This window comes from Hypomesus transpacificus, chromosome 2, assembly GCF_021917145.1.
Source record: "Hypomesus transpacificus isolate Combined female chromosome 2, fHypTra1, whole genome shotgun sequence".
Classification (NCBI taxonomy): Eukaryota; Metazoa; Chordata; class Actinopteri; order Osmeriformes; family Osmeridae; genus Hypomesus; species Hypomesus transpacificus.
The window spans coordinates 11,977,416-11,997,334 of record NC_061061.1 but is presented as its reverse complement, the minus strand read 5'-3'; the positions used below and the strand labels follow the sequence as shown (position 1 = coordinate 11,997,334).

The 19,919-nt window shown below is 45.0% G+C and overlaps 3 protein-coding genes across 6 annotated transcripts; 2 read left to right on the top strand and 1 right to left on the bottom strand.

The window, feature by feature from the left end:
• Window positions 1-3,481: 3,481 nt before the first annotated feature.
• Window positions 3,482-9,465, top strand: wnt4b (wingless-type MMTV integration site family, member 4b). Its single transcript, XM_047029559.1, has 9 exons — window positions 3,482-4,075; window positions 4,379-4,626; window positions 5,057-5,210; window positions 5,570-5,654; window positions 5,843-5,974; window positions 6,228-6,370; window positions 6,544-6,684; window positions 7,120-7,282; window positions 7,961-9,465. The coding sequence occupies exons 2-9, from the start codon at window positions 4,538-4,540 to the stop codon at window positions 8,128-8,130; spliced, it is 1,077 nt and encodes a 358-aa protein (XP_046885515.1). The 5' UTR covers window positions 3,482-4,075; window positions 4,379-4,537; the 3' UTR covers window positions 8,131-9,465.
• Window positions 9,187-13,841, bottom strand: cdc42l (cell division cycle 42, like). The gene is made up of 6 exons (XM_047029637.1): window positions 13,758-13,841; window positions 12,442-12,546; window positions 12,160-12,232; window positions 10,747-10,856; window positions 10,347-10,544; window positions 9,187-10,234 (listed from the first exon to the last, which is right to left on the bottom strand). Exons 2-6 carry the CDS (start codon window positions 12,544-12,546, stop codon window positions 10,145-10,147), a joined length of 576 nt encoding a protein of 191 aa, XP_046885593.1. The 5' UTR covers window positions 13,758-13,841; the 3' UTR covers window positions 9,187-10,144.
• A 711-nt stretch (window positions 13,842-14,552) lies between these two features.
• Window positions 14,553-18,798, top strand: mlf2 (myeloid leukemia factor 2). Of its 4 annotated transcripts, none has more exons than XM_047029607.1 (8): window positions 14,553-15,088; window positions 15,656-15,767; window positions 15,853-15,888; window positions 16,047-16,100; window positions 16,648-16,776; window positions 17,242-17,401; window positions 17,794-18,001; window positions 18,277-18,798. In XM_047029607.1, exons 1-8 carry the CDS (start codon window positions 15,045-15,047, stop codon window positions 18,287-18,289), a joined length of 756 nt encoding a protein of 251 aa, XP_046885563.1. In that variant the 5' UTR covers window positions 14,553-15,044; the 3' UTR covers window positions 18,290-18,798. The 4 variants fall into 4 exon arrangements, with proteins under 4 accessions (XP_046885563.1, XP_046885579.1, XP_046885555.1 ...); XM_047029623.1 differs by having other exon boundaries at window positions 17,794-18,008; XM_047029599.1 differs by having other exon boundaries at window positions 16,645-16,776.
• Window positions 18,799-19,919: the final 1,121 nt, after the last annotated feature.

The following is a 19,919-nucleotide window of genomic DNA, read 5'->3' as shown; positions in this document are numbered from 1 at the left end:
TATGTTATGGTAATCCAGGCTCTCAGGATTGACCAATCACAATGAGTTTGGAAGGGGGAGGGGGGGGTGAGGTGTCAAAGCCCCACCCAGGACATCCCATAATATTCTTCTCCTTATATGAGGAGACTTGAGATATTTGTTGGCATCGTGGATTAGCAGCTGGTGCAGTGGAAGTGGGTGAAGGCAGCAACACACACAGACACACACAGACACACACATACACACACAGACACACACAGACACACACAGACACACACAGACACACACAGACACACACAGACACACACAGACACAGGCCTTGAAACTGTCACGCTCTAATGTGTTGTCATTCAGCAAGGGCACAGGATTAAACCTATAGGCTGACAGGTAGACAGACAGGTGACGACAGCTAAGAATGTAAACACACACCTTTCTAGGAAGAATTGTTGATAGAATCCTAAAAGCACATTGTAAGCTGTAAACAGGTGGCTTTCAACCACACGAGGAGAGAGGGGTGAAAGTCTCATCGGAATGAGGGTTTAGTTCAAATAAACTCATAAAATCGATTTAAATTTGTTTTATAAGTTGAATTTGTATTTTCTCCATTCTTTCACCAACAGGTAGGCAGACGAAGAGACATGCAGACTGTGGTGCAGATATATTAACGTGCCATTCGGGAAGTTGCCCATCTGCAGATGGAACACGCTCAAAGTCGTTCTATCCAAGACAGTTGTTTTCTTTCTGGACGCTGTGTTCTGGACTCCCTCTACAGGTCACCAGTGACAGTGGTCTGGAGGAGTATAAACTGTTGGCCACACGAGGAATTTCGAGTTGAGAAAGCTCAGGCGGTCTGCAAATAAGTATTTATCTCCACCTGCTGTTACCGGATGATCAAAACCATAGGGAGACTCGAGACATTGACAAGTCAAGTCATTTAGAGGTTGGGTTTTTTGGTGTTTCCCCTCATATTAGCAGATGGACACCCCCCAGTATCTTACCTCACACTGTGAGGCACCAAAAGCCCCTAGCAGGCCATTGTCTGTTATCATCTGGTGGATGCTATGCCTCCTCCTCTCACACGCAAGCACACAAAGAAGAGGACGTGCACTCTTTCCATACTGGCAGCATTCTCCCCTCCACCTCCTGCGTAACAGCATACATCCCATAATATTCAGAGCCCCCCCTCCCTTCCCTTATCACGCCCCCCTCTCCTCCTCTCTCTCTCTCTCTCTCTCTCCCCCCCCTCCCCCTCCACCACCATCACCAATGTGCACGCTGCTCAGCGCTTCCTCTCCACCCCTATCCCCCTGACAACACCTCCAACCCAAAATATTCATACGCATGCACGCGCGCACACAGGCGACTGGCAGTGCATTCTGCCTCAGCTCTGACGTGTGCCTTTCCTGCATGGCTGAGTACCGAGTCTGGGCCATATGTGGCTATTTCATTCTTTCTCACCTAGGGAAGGCTGTTGTTTTGTTCCCATGGGGATATAGAGGGACAAGAAGGATCACATTCCTATCCCATAATGCCTTAGGAGGGCTTGTCCTCGTGCAGTTCATAGTTAGCCGAGGCAGCGGTTTCAGAACGAGGTCAACTGGCCATCCAATAATAACCATCATCCCCCCCATGCACTTCCAGTGTGGAGATACAGGGGTGGGTTAGCCTGGGTTCAGCAGAGTCGTACAATTCATCTGAAATAGCCGTGCCCCTACATCACTCACTAATATCTTCACAAAGAAAGAGTCTTCCTATCATCAGAAAAACAACACATGGAACCCTTGCAGCACAGTAAAGTTAGCCATTGAGGGAGTACCAAATAGCAGGTGTATGCACAGGTTTCCTCAAAGGCACAACCACCAGGTTTGCTTGTACAGCACGTTCTACCCACCTGCCACCTGGTTTTGGTCATTCGGAGAGCTAAGCCATCTTGGCATGATAAAACGAACGCAAACAGAGGGGCTGGATAGAGATAAAGAACAAGAGGAGTTATTTACGAGAGAGGGGCGAAGGGACGAAGGCACAAGCACAACGGAGGCGCCGGACATGACAGCGGCAAGCTCATCGCCATGGTGTTGCCGGGGGATACGGAGGAAGACGTCACTGAGACACAAAAGAGCAATGCGACGTGGAAGAGAGAGGAGGAGGAGGATGGGCTAGGGAGTATTGAGGGTGGGAGAGGGAATGAATCAAGAGAGGGAAACGTGGGATGGTGGACGAGGGGAGGGTTATTTATTAATTTGTTCATGATCCACTGGGCTTCATAGGATTCAGGTGGACGAGATGCTAACCGTGGTGCTAGCCTGCAGGCAGAAGAGCTTTGTGTCCATTCTGAGATTGATTCAGCAGAGCATTAACTGGCTGCAAAGCTGAGACGATGCTTGGATCTGGTACTGACCAATTGACAGCACGTCTTCAGGAGTTGTGAAGTTTATGATAGTCGATGACATCACTGTTCCCATTCACAAGTTATTCTGAGAAACTTGAGGGATTCAAGCAAGATAAACGGAACAATGACTTAAGATAAAGACTTAAGATAAAGTAGTCGTAGTTTGTAGTCATGTAATGAAAACTGTACCCTTACACCTGTGAATAGTACCTGACAGGTACTACGTTCTGTACTTTGGTTATCTATCTTCTCTTCTACTCTAACCCTAAGAAAATATTAATTCATATCAAATAAACATATCTGAAATGCGCTTCGCCTTTTACAGTTTTTTGTTCCTAGCTTTCCTTTAACACCCCAGTAGTCTCCTTCCACACCTCTCCTTCCTTCCCTCCCTCCTTCCATCTCGTGATTTATTTCCCTCAGTTCCAATATTTGTCGTTGGTGAGTTTTCTTCCTCTTGTTTAAATGTCACCCCTTCTTCTAAGACAATATAGAAAGGGAAAGAAAGAGAGAACGAGAGGGCAAATGGGGGGGGAGATTGAAAAGGGGGTGGGGCAACTCGTAAAAAGAGCAACAAAGTTTGGGAAAATTAAACATTAGGTAAGACACTTTCTCACATACATATATACAGGAAAATGCTTTGAGTTGCGATTCTTGAATGAAGACTGGCTAGGATGGTCTCACGAGCCGTGGTTTCTGTTTCTGTTGTCGATCTAAGTCAAATACATAGTGTTCCTGCAATGGGAACCTGGTATTGCTATTGTACCACACAATTAACAGGGACATGGTCTAACAGGGTCTCACTGGGTCTCTTAAACTTCTTGGAAACAGATGCTGAGCACACAGACACGCAAAAAACACACACACACTCACAAGTGGATGCATAGGAACAGGCTTAGGCGCGGACACACACATTAAAAGACACACACACACACAAACACACATACACACAGTTGAATTAACCATTCAGCAGAATTCTGACTATCTCCGGTCCGGGTCACATATTATGTCCTGTGCTAAACATGCACAATGGAAACCACACCATTGCTCAGTGTCAATGTTAATGTACTGTAGTGTAACCATTACCCCTCCCTCCCTCCCTGTCACCCTACATCACTCCTGTTCTCTCTCTCTCTCCCATCCCTCGCTCTCTACCTCCTTTATAACCCATCACTCCATTCCCACCATTCTCACTCTTCCTTTCTGTCTTTTACAGCACTGGACACATTTGTTTCCTTAACCAGGGCAAGGAACCGAGGAAGCAACAAGGCACAGCCACAATGCTTATTTTTTATTTTCTTTTTTTGCATATTCACCACCTCACCTTTGAGTGACTATATTGGATTCTGTTGAGTTTTAGTAGTGGCATATTTGCAGAATTTTTTAGCCGTTTTTCTTTTGGCGTGAAGATCAAAATATTTCTCTCCAAAACAAAATAGAACAAAAAAAAGATAATTTTGTCATAAATGTAAGTGATTTGTTTGGTCTAAGGCATTGGATATCTGGGCACATCTTTCTTAACCTGTATCTGGATGACTTAAAGTGTATGACGATAACTACTTAGAAGCATGGTTCTGTTTTTACAACAGTGTGGAAAGCACTGTGACAACATTACCACTACTGTTCACTGAGAATCTGGAATAATTTTCTACTTTAAACGTGTCTCAAAAAAAAGACAACTTTTGAATGACAACTGGACATGAACTGGTAAGTGACTAAATCCATTGCCTGACTTCTGGAAATGGGTCTGGTGTTTCAGTGTCAGCGTTGACAAGATTGTGATGTAGAAAAGTGAATTACAAATTGGATAGCTCCCTCTGCTGTATGTATATAAAAATAACAGTTTTGAAGAGTGTTAATTCAATATGTTTTGTATTTAAATCAATTGCACTCGCAGGCTACTTCTGTCACAGTGGAAAAACCGTGAAACAGTAGAAATTGAAATCATTCAAATAAAGGTGACAAAACGGTCCTTAACCTTAAAATAGAGTTGTGTTTTTGCATCAACAGATATGAGGGGATCATCCCCAAGCAGAGAAGCAGGAACAGAATAACAAAACTAGAACAGATCCCATCGTCTCGGGGACAACGCGGCGTAACCGTGGAAACGGGCAGATTGCCGCCCAAGGACACCGACTGACACACGGAGACAGACAGACAGACAGTCTGATGCCAACTGTCTTCGCTGTCAATCTCACGGCACAACTCCTCCTGCTGTTGCTATGGGAAACCCACCCAACCATGGCAACCAACTGGCTGTAAGTCTGGCGTTCGGGAGAGAAAGAAAAAGAGGGAGTTTGTTTGTCATGCTATAACTTTTAAAAGATGGTGACGTGTCTCTAAATCTCTTTCTGTCTCTCCCCTTTCTCTCTTTGTCTCTTTCTCACTGACCTTTTCTCTTTCTTTTGCTCTCTCTCCCTCCCTTCACTGTGCACTCTCTGTTGCTTTTGTTTGGTGGTCTTCCTCTCTCCCTAAAACCCTCTTTCCATCCATGCCCTCTTCTCTTTATCACACCCTACCCCCACCCCCCCACTCCCCTCTTCTCCTCCCTTCTCTCCCCACATTCGCCTTCCTGTGCTTTCCCGACCCTCCCCTTCTGTCTCCTCTCCCCATACTACACCCCCCAACATACACACACACACACACCACTGTCCCCCATGTTTGTCTCCCCCCCCTCCTCTCTCCTAGCTCCCTGGCGAGGCTGCCTCGCTCGCGGCCTGTGTCAGGTGTTGCCCCCTGCGGACGACTGAAAGGCCTGACGGCAGGGCAGGTGGGGGTGTGCAGGGCACGGGGGGAGGTCATGGAGTCCGTACGCAAGGCTGCCGAGATGGTCATAGAAGAGGTACTGATTAGGGAGTGTTTCTTCATCAGGGAGTCAGATGGCTGAGGGGTGAGGGAGTCGGGCTAGTAATCAGAAGGTTGCCGGATCGATTCCCCACCGTGCCAAATGACGTTGTGTCCTTGGGCAAGGCACTTCACCCTACTTGCCTCGGGGGGAATGTCCCTGTACTTACTGTAAGTCGCTCTGGATAAGAGCGTCTGCTAAATGGCTAAATGTAATGTTCTTAGTGTCAGAAACGGAAGTAGGGTCTTCATTATTGACACCATCTTCGATTCTGGCTGTTTTTCTTCCCAAATTCTGATGTTCTGTTGTGTCTGGTAAACACCAAGCTCTGTCTGACTTTACTTTGTCTTCCTCAGTGCCAGCACCAGTTCAGGAATCGCAGGTGGAACTGCTCCACCACGCCTCGCGGACTCAACGTGTTTGGCCGAGTCATGAACCAAGGTAAACTTCCATGTTGTCCAAACAAGCTGATAAAGTATTAACTCTTCCCTGTAAGTCCAGAAAGCTATCACCTGTATTTTTACGTCTAAACGTGAAATCAGTGGTTTGCATTAATAACCTTTACTTGTACAGAACCACAAGTTATCGAAAGCCATCAGTTTTTTTCTTTCTTTAATCTTGTCAACCAGGCACGCGTGAGGCAGCTTTTGTGCACGCCCTGTCCTCTGCGGCGGTGGCGATGGCGGTAACGCGAGGTTGCAGCCGAGGGGAGCTAGAGAGATGTGGCTGTGACAGGAAGGTCAGAGGTGTCAGCCCTGAGGGTGAGTCAAAGGAGCCATCTGGAATCCTCTACAGAGAAACCTCCTCGGCTCTGTTTCACAGAGAGAGACTTGGCACCCGTCTCCCTGGAAGATGGCAAAGTAGAAGGATGTCAAGCTTTTCCGAGCAGCCTTTCTTTGGTCACTCAGGGAGTCCTTTTTTAACGGAAGCCCTGCTTTGTCAAAATTGTAATACAAGTAAATACACGAAACACAATATTGAACGGTGTGTTGTCACTTTGAATCTGCTTTACAGGGTTCCAGTGGTCAGGCTGCAGCGACAACCTCTCTTACGGTGTGGCCTTCTCCCAGACATTCGCAGATGAGCCCGAGCGTGCCAAAGGGCTGTCAGCAGGACGTCCACTCATGAACATCCATAACAACGAGGCGGGGCGAAAGGTCCGTCCCCCATCCCAAGATTTATCCCCATCTTGACCAACGCATTTACATTTAGTCATTTAACCTTATAACCACATAACATTTTGATTACTAGCCCGACTCCCTCACCGCTCAGCCATCTGACTCCCAGTCATTTGGATTGACTGTTGGCTAATATCATCTCTCTTCTCCAGGCCATCCTCCACAACATGCAGGTGGAGTGTAAGTGTCACGGCGTCTCGGGCTCCTGCGAGTTGAGAACCTGCTGGAAGGTCATGCCTCCTTTCCGTCGTGTTGGCGCTGTGCTGAAGGAGCGTTTCGACGGAGCAACAGAGGTAGCTTACCTTTCTTCTCCCACTTTTGTCAGGCCAGTTCACACTAAGGACGATAACGAGAACTATAGGCCTAACTATAACGTTTACTTTATTAGCGTTTCGCACCTACATCGGCGATTAGCTTCTCTGCAATTTCATTTTAAATGGGCGAGCGCTTTCAATTCGGATGATTCTGATTGGTTTAGTGTTTTATAGTTCATCAGCTGGACAGAATTGTTCTGAAAGTGATCTCTGAACTATATCGTTCCGCTATATAGTCGTTGTTATAGTTGTGGTGTGGACTTAGCTATTGTTTTAAATATAAAACGATTCTTAAAACTATCTTTAAAGTTCAAGTTTTCGTTATCGTCCGTTGGTGTGAACGGGCCTTAACAGAAGAAGTCTAACGAGGTCATCCCCTCCTCACTTCCTCCTCTCCCTCTGCCCTCTCATCAGGTTCGTCTCTCCCGCATAGGCTCCAGGACGGCCCTACTGCCCCGTGATCCCCAGGTCAAGCCGCCCGCCGCCAGAGACTTAGTGTACCTCTCAGCTTCTCCGGACTTTTGCCGTCTCGACCCCGACAACGGCATCCCGGGTACCGCTGGCAGGCGCTGTAACGGTGAGAGACACACTCAAACTTAGTGAATGCATGTTTATCTGCTCCAGCTTTTAACACAACTGATTCAAATGAATGGAGCGTTATCATCAGCAGGGGCGGATATAGAGATTTTCATTCGGGGTGGCAATGGGGTGGCAGAAGGAAATTGTTGGGTGGCCTTCTGGAGGCAAATCAAACCCAAGGTAGGGGGTACAGTACTCCCTATGGTAAATGATTAGGCTAGAACATTGTAGTTTAAATTAAACAGTAACATTAATATTATTTATTGAAATGTTCTGTAATGTACAAATAATATTTTTCCATGGGAAGATTGAGGTTCACGTTGTTAAATTGTAACTTGTTTCACTACATACTCTTATGGTTCTTCCCTTTGGGACTGTTTTTTCACAATGTATGCTTCATGTTTTGGCTACCCGCAATGTTTGGGGCTATCTCGTTGTTATGATCAGAGACCTACGCACTTTTGTATAGCTCGCTTTTGGAAGTCGCTTTGGATAAAAGCATCTGCTAAATGCATAAACAAATAAAAATACAAATGTTGGGGTGGCAGTATTTTTTATTGGGGTGGCAGCTGCCACCCCAATAAAACTAGGGTTGGAAAACACTGCCGTAAGGAAATTGTTTTTTTGTCTTGGACAGAATTAAAGTATTTCCTTGTGCCTCTTCTCCCAACTCCAGGTACCTCCAGACTGGCCCCAGACGGGTGCGAGCTGGTGTGCTGTGGGCCAGGGTACAGGGCCGGCAGGGCGGAGGTCGTCCAACGCTGCTCCTGCAAGTTCTCCTGGTGTTGCTCCGTCCGCTGCCAGCAGTGCAAGAACACGGTCCTGATCCACACCTGCAGAGAATGAGGGAGAACCCCAGCTATGCAGAACCCAAAGCATTGGTCAGGAGGAACATGCTTTGAAACGTAATGCCAGCACATTTCAAACACGTTAAACAACACAGATGCCCTTAGGACACAACATACATCGAGCGTTCTAGAACGTGAGGTCAGCTAGGCATTCTAGAACACAACGCAAACCAGACATTTTAATCCACGACACTGCCCAGACATTCTAGAGCACTGCTTAGATATAACTATAGACCTGACCAGACGTTCCAGAAGGCAGTGGTGAGGGAAGTACTGCTGTACTGAAAGAGTGAGGACAATGACCTCTGTCAGGGCTAGCCTGAGAAGGCCAAGTGACCTCTCACATGACCTCTAGTGGCAGACTGTAGAGTTAGACTAACCCCTATGGAAAGAAGGATAGTTACTGCATTAATCTTCATTCCAAGTCTTTTCAACACACAAAAGGTGCGCCCTTTTAGTCCAGAGTTTTCCACAAAAAACGAGGGACCATTAACCTTGTATGGGGCAGTAAGAGGTGGCATCTGTTAGGTAATTCACACTTGACTTTTATCCTTCAGAGGCACGCGCATGCACAAACCCACACAGTTAATATTAACTCTAACTGACAAAGCTTTTAAAGCTGAAATTAACCATAACTAACGGGGGAAACTACAGCACCTACTTTTTCTTTTATCCATCTTCATAACTATGGTTTGATATCATTCAATAGGTTAGCAACAGTCTTTGTACATTTACCTGTATTTATGTCTTTGGCCTTAATTCTGTCTTTATTTATTTGTATATCTGTGTCCCTCATAGCTTTCATACACCATCAGAAACCCCTAAACAGTTACCTAGTTCATCTGCCTCATGACAAACACTCACGATGTTGCTGCTGCATGTGTTCTGCACAGTTGGCTTGGTCAAATAAAGGTATTTTCAACTATCATTTCCTGTCGTGTGTATGAAACGCCCAAAAGGTCTTCAGCAGTGTGTGGAAGTTCGAACTTTTAAATACCACATGACATAAAACATTTATATATTTTTTTTTTAAAGAATAAGGCTACTTGGGAAATACAGTTTGTCAGTTAGACCGTTTTATTACAAACGTGATTACAAACACCTAGGCGTTTACTATGAAAATGTTATCATCTGTAATAATTACCACTGCTATCAAGATTAAAATCAACTATGAAAAATATTACAGCACATCTCATTATATTATCAATTCTAATCAAGTTGTAAGCCTAGTCAAAAAACTCAAGTTTTAAACTGAAGAACCACTATAATTTCCCCGTAAGAACAAACAGGCAGACAATTAATACAACATACACAAATAAGGAGGAATAAAATATAATAAATTCAGTTCAATGCGTCACCTGCATAAGGCTATGGAATCTGAGGCCAAAATGCACATGGTGTTCTCAAAGTTCGCTAAGGAGGAAGGTGACCATTATAGCTTGCTTACCTGGGCTGGAGTGGATCAAATATATTGTGTGTTCGCAACTCAAAGTGACTACAAGAGAAAATTAAGTTGATTGAGTGACTTCCCCCCTCAGTACTTTCCACAGCTAGGCACAAATGTCCCCTAAGGGTAACAATTAAGGCTGAAAACATCCTTGTTTTCAATTGTAACCAGCTGCAGCCCTTGAATGTAAATATTGGTTTTGGAGTGGGGGGGTACAATGGTGCTAAGCGGAGGGGGGCCTGTCCCATCTATGTAAGGGTTGGGGAAACACTGCAATTTTTAAAAGAGTATCTACAGAAGGGGGGGGGGCAGAATGGAGATTAAAGTTCAGTTTTATTTGCATCTACTGCTTAAAAGGAATCCTGGTTCTGTCCCCCTCTGTCCACACATAGTCAGAAGGCACAATTATTGTATGCATGTATGGAATGTGACTCACAAGTCATGTCACCTCAAACCCAGCTCACTGTTTTTGTCCTGTCATGCTGGCCATTGATCTGCTTCTCAAGTTAGTTGTCTTCCACTCCTAAACAGTTTCCTTGCGACCTCAACCAGTTCTCTGCCCCGTCTATAGCAGGACGCAGCGTTTCTTTGGTTTAGTCTCTGGAGGTTCCAAAGCAGCAAGGATGGCCTCGTCAAAAACATTTTTCAACCCCCTCTGAGAGAAAGACACACATCCAGAGCAAAAAGGTTGGTTAAAAAAATACAAAACCATATGTAGAAATACATGTTTAAATAAAAGATGCAGTATATACACAATGGCCCCTTACCTGAGTGAGGGCGGAACACTCCACGTATTTGACCGCCCGGAGGTCACGGGCTAGCTTGTCTCCACTCTCGGGAGACAGGGGGCGCTGTTTATTTTTGGCAAGCTTTTCCACCGTGTTGCTGTCGTCTCGCAGGTCCATCTGGGTGCCTACCAGCAGGAAGGGGGTGCGGGGGCAGTGGTGGGAGATCTCAGGAACCCACTGTGTGTGTGGAGAGACGGGGGGGGGGGGGGGTCAGAATCATAACATGGTTAGAAGTCAAGCAATATTGAAGTAATTTTAATCATGATCAAACTTTTCATGTCAACAAACAAAACACAATGGCCCTAAACACCCCCAATTTGGAAAAACATTTCAAAATGCAACCTTTTTGCAACCCACATGAAGGGCAAGCGATACTGACCTTCTCACGGACATTCTCAAAAGAGGAAGGAGAGACGACAGAGAAACAGACCAGGAAGACATCCGTCTGTGGGTAGCTGAGAGGGCGGAGCCTGTCGTAATCCTCCTGACCTGGAGCCAATCAGAAACAAGATTCAATTGATGATGTCCCTAAACCCAGTGTTTCCCTTTATCGGCGGCCCGCCACAATAAAAATATGAGAATTAGCGATGACTGCATGACTAGGGGGGTCAGATGGCTGAGCGGTTAGGCAGTCAGGCTATTAATCAGAAGGTTGTTGGTTGATTCCCGGTCATGCAAAATGACGTTGTGTCCCTGGGCAAGGCACTTCACCCTACTTGCCTTGTCCCTGTACTTACTGTAAGTTGCTATGGATAAGAGCGTCTGCTAAATGACTAAATGTAAATGACTGAGAGGATAGAGACATTCCTGATCAACCAAGCCGAAATAATAATAAAATTCTGATTGCAACATCAGACGCGCACTCGCATTACTTGTTGAAGTTCCAATGTACACTCTAGGGCTGTCCCCGACTAAGATTTGCTTTGGTCGACCAAGATTCGACTAAAACGTCTGAAAATCGACTAATCGAACTTTGAAACGTTTAAAAAATAAATAAAAAAAGGACAAACATTTTCGCTATCTGACTCAATGGCTGCTGGACATTGCAGATTCAGCAGCTAATTGCCTACTAATAATAAGACTCGTATCACCAGTCCTGTTGTAACCGAATGCCGATGGTATTTAGTATCTCTTACAATGTACTACAAATTAAAAATATTGTTTGTTTAATATGCAAATCATCAGAGCGCTGTTATCACTGCCTGAAAACTTGCAGCATGCGAACTTGCGTAGTAGTTGAGTGGGGAACGTTGCAAAAGATAAAGATTTTGTTGTCTTGGCCGGAGAAGATAATGTCATCCGATTTGGATGTGATTCTTATAATAGGCATATTCATTCTTCAACCCAGCGCGTTAGCATGAGCGAAGTAGGGCTAGACCAACTTATGTTTTTCAGGTGGTAGGCTACATCATATTCAACCTCAAACTATGAAAACTCTGCCGTTGTTGGCTGAGTTTGCATTCAAAGTTTTTTGAGACACCCGGTACTCTGTAAATGTACTTCAATAAAATGCTGCCATTTGGCAGCTCGACTAAAAAAAATCTTAGTTGACCAAGAGCATATCGCCCAGAAAATCGACTAGTCGACTAAGTGGGGACAGCCTTACTACACTCAAATATAATCACATTCTATGGGAAACACTGAAACCAGTTAAGCCATCAAGTTAGTTGGTGTTCATCAAACGTCTAATCGGTTATCCCAGAGCCAGACTGAATAATGGTACAGTAAAGGAAAAAGGGAATTAGTTGTTTAATGCATTAAGACCTTTAGAAATGGAGGAGAGATGCTGTACCTGCTGTGTCAAACAGACCAAGTGTGTACGGTTCCCCTCCAATCATCACTGTCACAGCATAGTTATCAAACACCTGCAGAAACATCACAAGTTAGAGGACGAATGAACCAGCAATTAAGGGTTCTCCTTTATACATTCACTTCAATTAAAAAATGAACAAACCCAAGAATAACCACGATTAACATAATTACTGCATATCGCATTCGACAAGTGACTCCTTAGAAATAGGGCACCTATCAGTTCACGTTCTCCAACCACTACTCCTCCCAATCCTCCTCTTACCGTGGGCACATATTCTGAGGGGAATTTGTTGGTTGTGTAGGAAATGAGTAGACAGGTCTTTCCTACGGCACCATCCCCCACCACTACACACTTTATAGTCTGCATCTACAAGGAGAAACAGAGTGCATTAGGATGATGTACATAGGATGATGTACATAGTGTGTAACATTATCTACACAGGACACATTAAAGACCTGGGAAATAGGTTACTGTAAGTGACCATTAACATTGATAACAGGTACATAGGTACTGCTGTGTGGCAACATATTACGTGGTATATTTTATTACACGGAAAAATTTGGTATGAAGAAGGAGGGGCCAACAACCCTTAACTCCTCCCCCATATCGTACCTTGTTTCACTTTTGTATTAACCTGCCCCTCTAAATCGTTATATTTTGTAATGACACTGACATCAATATAAAGCAAAAATGCTGATACTACAAGTATGGCCCAAACTTTACAAGGACGTTAATGTAAACAGCTATAATATAGACTATCTTAGCTTTGGCCGGGATAGCCGTAAAACAGCCATTGCCACATCGAATGGTGACACTAAGCCACATTGAGAAACTCAATTAAAGTATGTAATGTATTAAACGTTACACACTGTATTGAAAGTATTAAAAAGTCTGAGTGGAAATTCGTTCTTCCATTCATTCTTCCGCATTCTTGCATTCCAAATATTATTGACGTGGTTTACAATCGTCATTAAGTTGCCTGCATTCTAGCAGAACCGGCAATCGTTTCTTGGCAACCAGCCAAGATAATACAAATGATTATAAGATACATTTCTACTGCTAATTTACAGGCAATTTTACAAGTTAACAATGTATTATTAGAAGGGTGTTGCAAGCAGGCTATCTAGATGTAATTAACATCATCAAACGTGTACCGGGGCCTCAACACCATGATGTTAGCCTAGCTCTGAACACTTTCAGAAGTTAGTTAGCACACAAGGCTAACAAAAAAAAACGAATTTGCATCAAACCATCTGACCACTTCTAAAGTAATGGATCCCAGATAAACAAGACTGTGTTATTCCGCAGAAATGTTTTAATTGGCTGTAGCAAGCAGGCAAGACGACAAGCTAGCTGGCCCCACCGCACAAGCTAAAGTAAACGAGCTAGCTCTAAACTTGCTCGCTCGGTATTTTCAGATGTCCATGGCATGGGCATAGACAGCGGTAACGTAAAATTGACAGCCTTACTATGTCAAGTTACTGTTTGTACAGGTTAACAAGGGAACTAACATGTCCAAATCTACCCTTATAGACATGACTAAGTTAAACATCTTTATATTTCGTAGAAGCACTCACCGTTCTCTCCGGCAATTAGGCGTTGGTTACATCCGGGTTTGCGTCAAACTACTGCGCAAGTCTAGTCCTGTTCTTCCTTTTCTGTATTTTGCAGTAGTTAACACAAATTATTTACAGTGCTGCCATCTAAAGACAGAGTGCGACATTTTTGCCAGTTGTGTTGGGAAAACCGAAAAGTCATTCTGAGATATAGAAACATTTGCATGAACTGACTGTACCTATGTACAGTACTGTCATGGCCTCATAATTTACAAGCCACATCCAAGCAACATAATGAATCGACCCTTAATTAAATCGCTTTGAAAACGTTGAGAGAATTTAGGGGCCCGGTCAGAGACCCCATAGAAAAATGCAATCCAGCACATCTGTATCTACAAAGGAAACACGGTCCCCCTCTTAATTTATGAATGATCTCTTCCAGTTGTCTCCAATTGATCTCAAACCCTATTGCTATGGTTTTGAATGGGCTTTTCTGATCAAGTGCATTAGCACCATAACCAGGATTATTTGGGGTGTCATGGAAACCTACACTGTTATCTTTTCTCCCAATCTTCAGAAATCTAATTGTCAACCTCTTGGCATAATAGTATATACTCATAGTGTTTGCATCAATGATAATAGTGTACGCTTTTCCTCCGTTAACTCCCAATAGTGAGGGTAAAACATATATGTTTTTAAAGTTACCCAATTTGGCCACAGGTATTTTGCATGCAGTTTTGCACAAGGGCAGGTGCATGACGCAGATCACACAGGCACGTATCAACGCCATTTCAGCATTCAGTCTGCGTCACTTCCGGATGTTGCCTCCCCCTTTTTATTGACATTTCGCTTAATTCTATCTTGAGGGCTGCAGGCGTGTACGGGGTCATTTGATATTTAAAAGGTTGACATATACCACCACGACTTTTGAACGGATTGTTTAATGCCGTGTTTAAAGGAGACACATTTGAATCGGACGGCCTGCTGATTTATTGTGGAAATATCAACATCTTTCTTGTTTTGGCTTCCTGACGTTTTTGCTTCCTTTGTCAGCCTGACTTCCGTTTTCATGTGCAATCAACAGTGGAAAAATAACTTGCAGGGGAAAAACCTACCTGGCTGTCAAATGATTTAGGCTCTACTAAGGCGTGAACAAAGTACGATTTACATAGGTATTTTGGTGTGCCTTCAAGCACATCTATTTCAAACAGCTAACTGTTTTTAAAGGATACCATCGAAGGTGCACTGAGGCCAGAGAACCGACTTTTTAGCTAGCAACGGCTAGCTAAATTAGCTTTTTGAAGTAACATGTTTCGGTATTTAAACGACGTGGATGACAATCCTTACATGATGTGAGTATTACTTAACGTTAACGTAATGACGTAATGCCATATGTTACGAAATAGCTGACTAGTGTCATCTAAATGGTTTTACTTTTATAATTGGGTGTGTAGAAATGTTAGCACTAGCTTGCTAATAGCTGCAATTGTTGCCGCTGTGTCCTCCTGAGCCGTCCTCAAGCTAAGGCCTTGTTGTGTCTAGCTAGTGTTTAAGCTTCACTCTCATTGACTCATACAAATAATCTCGTTTTACCAGTACATATTACCATATTTGTTAAATAATCAGGTCATTTTTGTAAATTACCGTCGTGTCATTGAATTGTGATTGCTTATAATGGCCGGGTTTCCCAGATTCGTTAAGAAGCTCTTAACGCTCAGAGCTTCTTAAGAACGTTCTAAGAGCGTTCTAGAGCGTTTTTAGAACGCTCCTAAGAAGCTCTGAGCGTTAAGAGCTTCTTAACGAATCTGGGAAACCCGGCCAATGTATCATGAACTAGTTCATGGATGTGTGTTTGTGATTAAATGCAGCATTCTCACGCAGGTAGGCTAGTTATATTCATGGTTGATTTTTACCTTCAGGGATCCGTTCGCCGCCCACCGGCAGCAGATGAGAAGTCTGTTTGGTTCGTTTGGTTTTGAACCTTTCCCCCTCAGTCCCCAGATTCAGCCACCACGTGCACCTCATATACAGGTATGTCATCTCTCCCTGTATCTTTCAGTTTACGTTTGCCTCTGTGTCATCAGATGTTTCTGACGCATCTATTTCTCCTTTGAAGGCTGGTGCCCTGGCCCCTTATGGAATGATGGGAATGGTGCGTAATCTCTCTAAATATAATATATAATATAATTTTTATAAATGTTCAGTCTCTACATCCACTTCTGAACTTCCACCTAGGAATACCATCAATATGTATTTTACTGTAATTCTTCATTTGTAATGGCGTTTTCTGTTCACCTCTCCATTATCCAGGGTGGAGGGTTCATGGACATGTTTGGGATGATGGGAGGAATGATGGAGAACATGGTAAGCATTTCAACAGACAAGTACCTCATCACTTTGTTTACATTTAGTCATTTAGCAGATGCTCTTATCAAGAGCGACTTACAGTAAGTACAGGGACATTCCCCCCGAGGCAAGTAGGATGAAGTGCCTTGCCCAAGGACACAACGTCATTGCACGGTCTGGAATCGAACCGGCAACCTTCTGATTAATAGCCCGCTTCCCTAACCGCTCAGCCATCTGACCCCCTTTTCTGAATTGACAATAACGAAACGTCAAAGGGGCGACGTAGCCTTCGAACAACCATACCATCGTAATGGCTCTACTCTGATGATTCGGTGTCTACTCTGATGATTCGGTCTCTACTCTGATGATTCGGTCTTTACTCTGATGATTCGGTCTCTGCTCTGATGATTGGGTCTCTGCTCTGATGATTCGGTCCCTACTCTGATGATTCGGTCCCTACTCTGATGATTCGGTCTCTGCTCTGATGATTCGGTCTCTGCTCTGATGATTCGGTCCCTATTCTGATGATTTGGTCTCTGCTCTGATGTTTCGGTGTGCGTAGCAGGAGAGGATGTCCGGTTCCCCGAGCTGTCAGACGTACTCCTCCTCCACGGTGATCTCCTACTCCTCCTCGGACTGCGGTGCTCCCAAAGTCTACCAGCAGACGAGTGAACTGAGGACTGCGCCTGGCGGGGTAAGAGGGCTCCCGTCCTAACTTCAGACCTGTCAGAAATCAGTAATATTAAAAGGGTTAGTTCAAATGTAGGCCTCAGCACTTAACGGTGATTGTTTTATGCTTTTGCAATTGTTGCCCGCTGTGGTGTGTGTGATCTTTTAGATGTAGTCGACGTTAGCAGTCTTGTGTTGTGAGGATTGCGTAAAAAAAACAAAAAAACGAATCCAGTGGTTCTCAACCCTGGTCCTCAGGGACCACCTGTCCTGCTTGTTTTAGATGTTTCCCTCCTCCAACACACCTGATTCAAATGCATGTTCGTTATCAGGCTTCTACAGAGCTAGATAACGACTCTTTTATTTGAATCAGGTGTGTTGGAGGAGGGAAACATCTAAAACATGCAGGACAGGGGGTCCCTGAGGACCAGGGTTGAGAATCACTGATCTAATCCATCCGATCTAATCTGAACCCCCTACCGCCCTCCAGATCCGTGAGACACGCCAGTCGATGCGTGACAGCGAGAGCGGCCTGGAGCGACTGGCCATCGGCCACCACATCTGGGACCGCGGACATGTGATGGAGCGCTCCCGAAACCGGCGCACTGGAGACCGCGAGGAACGCGAAGACTACATCAACCTCGAGGAGAGTGAGTACAGCGCCCGGCGCACCACACCAGCCATCTAGTCACGAGATTACCCCGACATCGTCAAAGGGGTTACCGGGTAGGGTGTGTTCCTGTGTTATCTGCGAGTACATTTACATTTTGGCAGACGCTAAGTACAGGGACATTCCCCCCGAGGCAAGTAGGGTGAAGTGCCTTGCCCAAGGACACAACATCATTTTGGCATGGCCGGGAATCAAACCAACAACCTTCTGATTAATAGCCCAACTCCCTAACCGCTCAGCCATCTGACCCCCCATCTGAGTACACCTGGTTTGAGTTGGGAGTGTCTAAGGGCTGTGCCAGCTGTCTGAGCGTTGACGTGGCATGCTTGTTACGTTCTGACCCGTCACCCCCTCTTGTCCTGCCTTTCTCAGGCGAGGCCGCAGCCTTCAACGAAGAGTGGAGGAGGGAGGCGGGGCGGTACCCTCCCCCCAGTGCGCGAGGGCTGGACTACGGCCGAGACCGGAGGGCAGGAGGTCAACAGCTAGCTCTCACCGCCCCTCCCAGCTCCTCGCCTCCGACCACACCCCGCCACGACTCCCCCCGACACCCCCCGCCCCCGACCCGCCCCCGTTACGACTGGTGAGAGGTAGGAAGGAGCAACTGTTGGAAGTGTGTGTGGACGCGTGTGTGTTTGGAATGGGCACCCTTTGCGATGTGGATTAGACATACCGTGCGTTGTTTCATGTTTGCAGAGTGATGGGAATGGTTGTGTATGTGTTGAGTGCTTGTGTTTGGAGTAGTACCCACATGCTGTTTCCTTTTACAAGATTTTGCCTTCAAGTCGGAAGACGGGGAGATGTCTTCTAGGACTATGGAGATGCACCCGTTGATAAATATGTGTTTTCTACTCCCAGGGGTCAAGGCTGAGGAGGCAAGCCAAGCAGAAGGAGGAGAGAAGGAGATCTACCTGATGCTGTGAATGAGGATGAATAGGGAAGTGGGTCATCTCGACTGACCATCAGAGATGTCTGATAGGATGATTGGACTGTCTATATATATAAACTATACATTTTACAAATACACAAACACATGTCAGAACCCAGCACATTCCGTAGTTGCATTTCTGGTTCAACTTCTCTGCTGTTACCATAAACACACACATACACACGCACACACGTACAGGAGTGCATACTCACACATGACACACACACACTCTCACTTTGTAAATAGAAACACATTATCAAACTTTACATGCGTTTTTTGCCCACCGCACTACATAAGTAAACGTACATGGCTACACTACAGTGCATACATTTGCTGTACAGTCCATATATGTTTGTGTAGACACTAGTGTCTGTGGATTGAATTGTATACTGTTGACTAATTAAACTAATTGATTGAAAAACCATTAAACATTGTTAGATAATTGCATATGGTCTTGAGACTGTTTTTAAATGGACGCACTTATGTTTAGAACTAGATAACGATTTGAATGTTGTCTTCTACTGTTGTGTAGTAGCTTGACCAATCATTGTATTATAATGTGCATACAGGGTGCTTTTTTTTTAGAAATGTGTTTTTGCCATTGTAAATACAAATTTCTGCTGACATTCCGTGAATACTCACACACATTACCGCCATGCAGATTCACACTCGGATATGCAGAAATCACACATCAGGTTTTCTCTCGTGTGCACAACTGTATGCACGCTTTCCCCATGTCAGAGTAGCTGCAGATGGTCATGTGACTACCAGATGGAACACACCAGTGAGATAGCCAATCAGAATGCTCCTCCCTCCCCCCCTCTCCCCTGGCACGTTCCCTCCGGTGCTCTCTCTATTTTTCTCTCCCTGACTACATATTTTCACATCTGTATTTCTCAGTTCGTTCTCAAATGTCTTTACGCCTCACCAGTGCCCTTGTTAATTGCATCAGCCTTTCCTCTTTTCAACACGTCTCTCAACAAACACGCTGCTGTCCTCCACTTGACATTTAGTCAGTTAGCAGACGCTCTTATCCAGAGTGACTTACAGTAAGTACAGGGACATTCTCCCTGAGGCAAGTAGGGTGAAGTGCCTTGCCCAAGGACACAACGTCATTTTGCACGGCCGGGAATCGAACCAAAAATCTGATTAATAAACCGACTCCCTAACCGCTCAACCATCTGACCCCACTTTCCTGTACCTTCTGGGAGACCAGAGCTTGGACTACCCTGTTTCAGTCCCACAGATCCCTCCAGAGGGACATCTGGTTTGTCTTCTGTCCTTCAGGTCTCTCGTGCTTCGTGACTTTTAATCAAGCTTCTCTTGTCCTTCCGACCCCCTGAGGTCACACGGCTGGACCCATCCATACAGTATAACCTCACGGCCCTCAATGGCTTTTTAGCGTGGGCGCGTGTCCTATTATATTTAACAGTGTGAAAGCTATGCTATCAAAGCCTACTTCTCAGCTGAACGCTATTCCAAGCCTGTGTTTGCCCTATCCCTCTGTTAGCCAAAATGCTATGCTAAGCCTCTGCATCCAACAGTATGTTACTGGGTTCCTGCCAATCCTGAC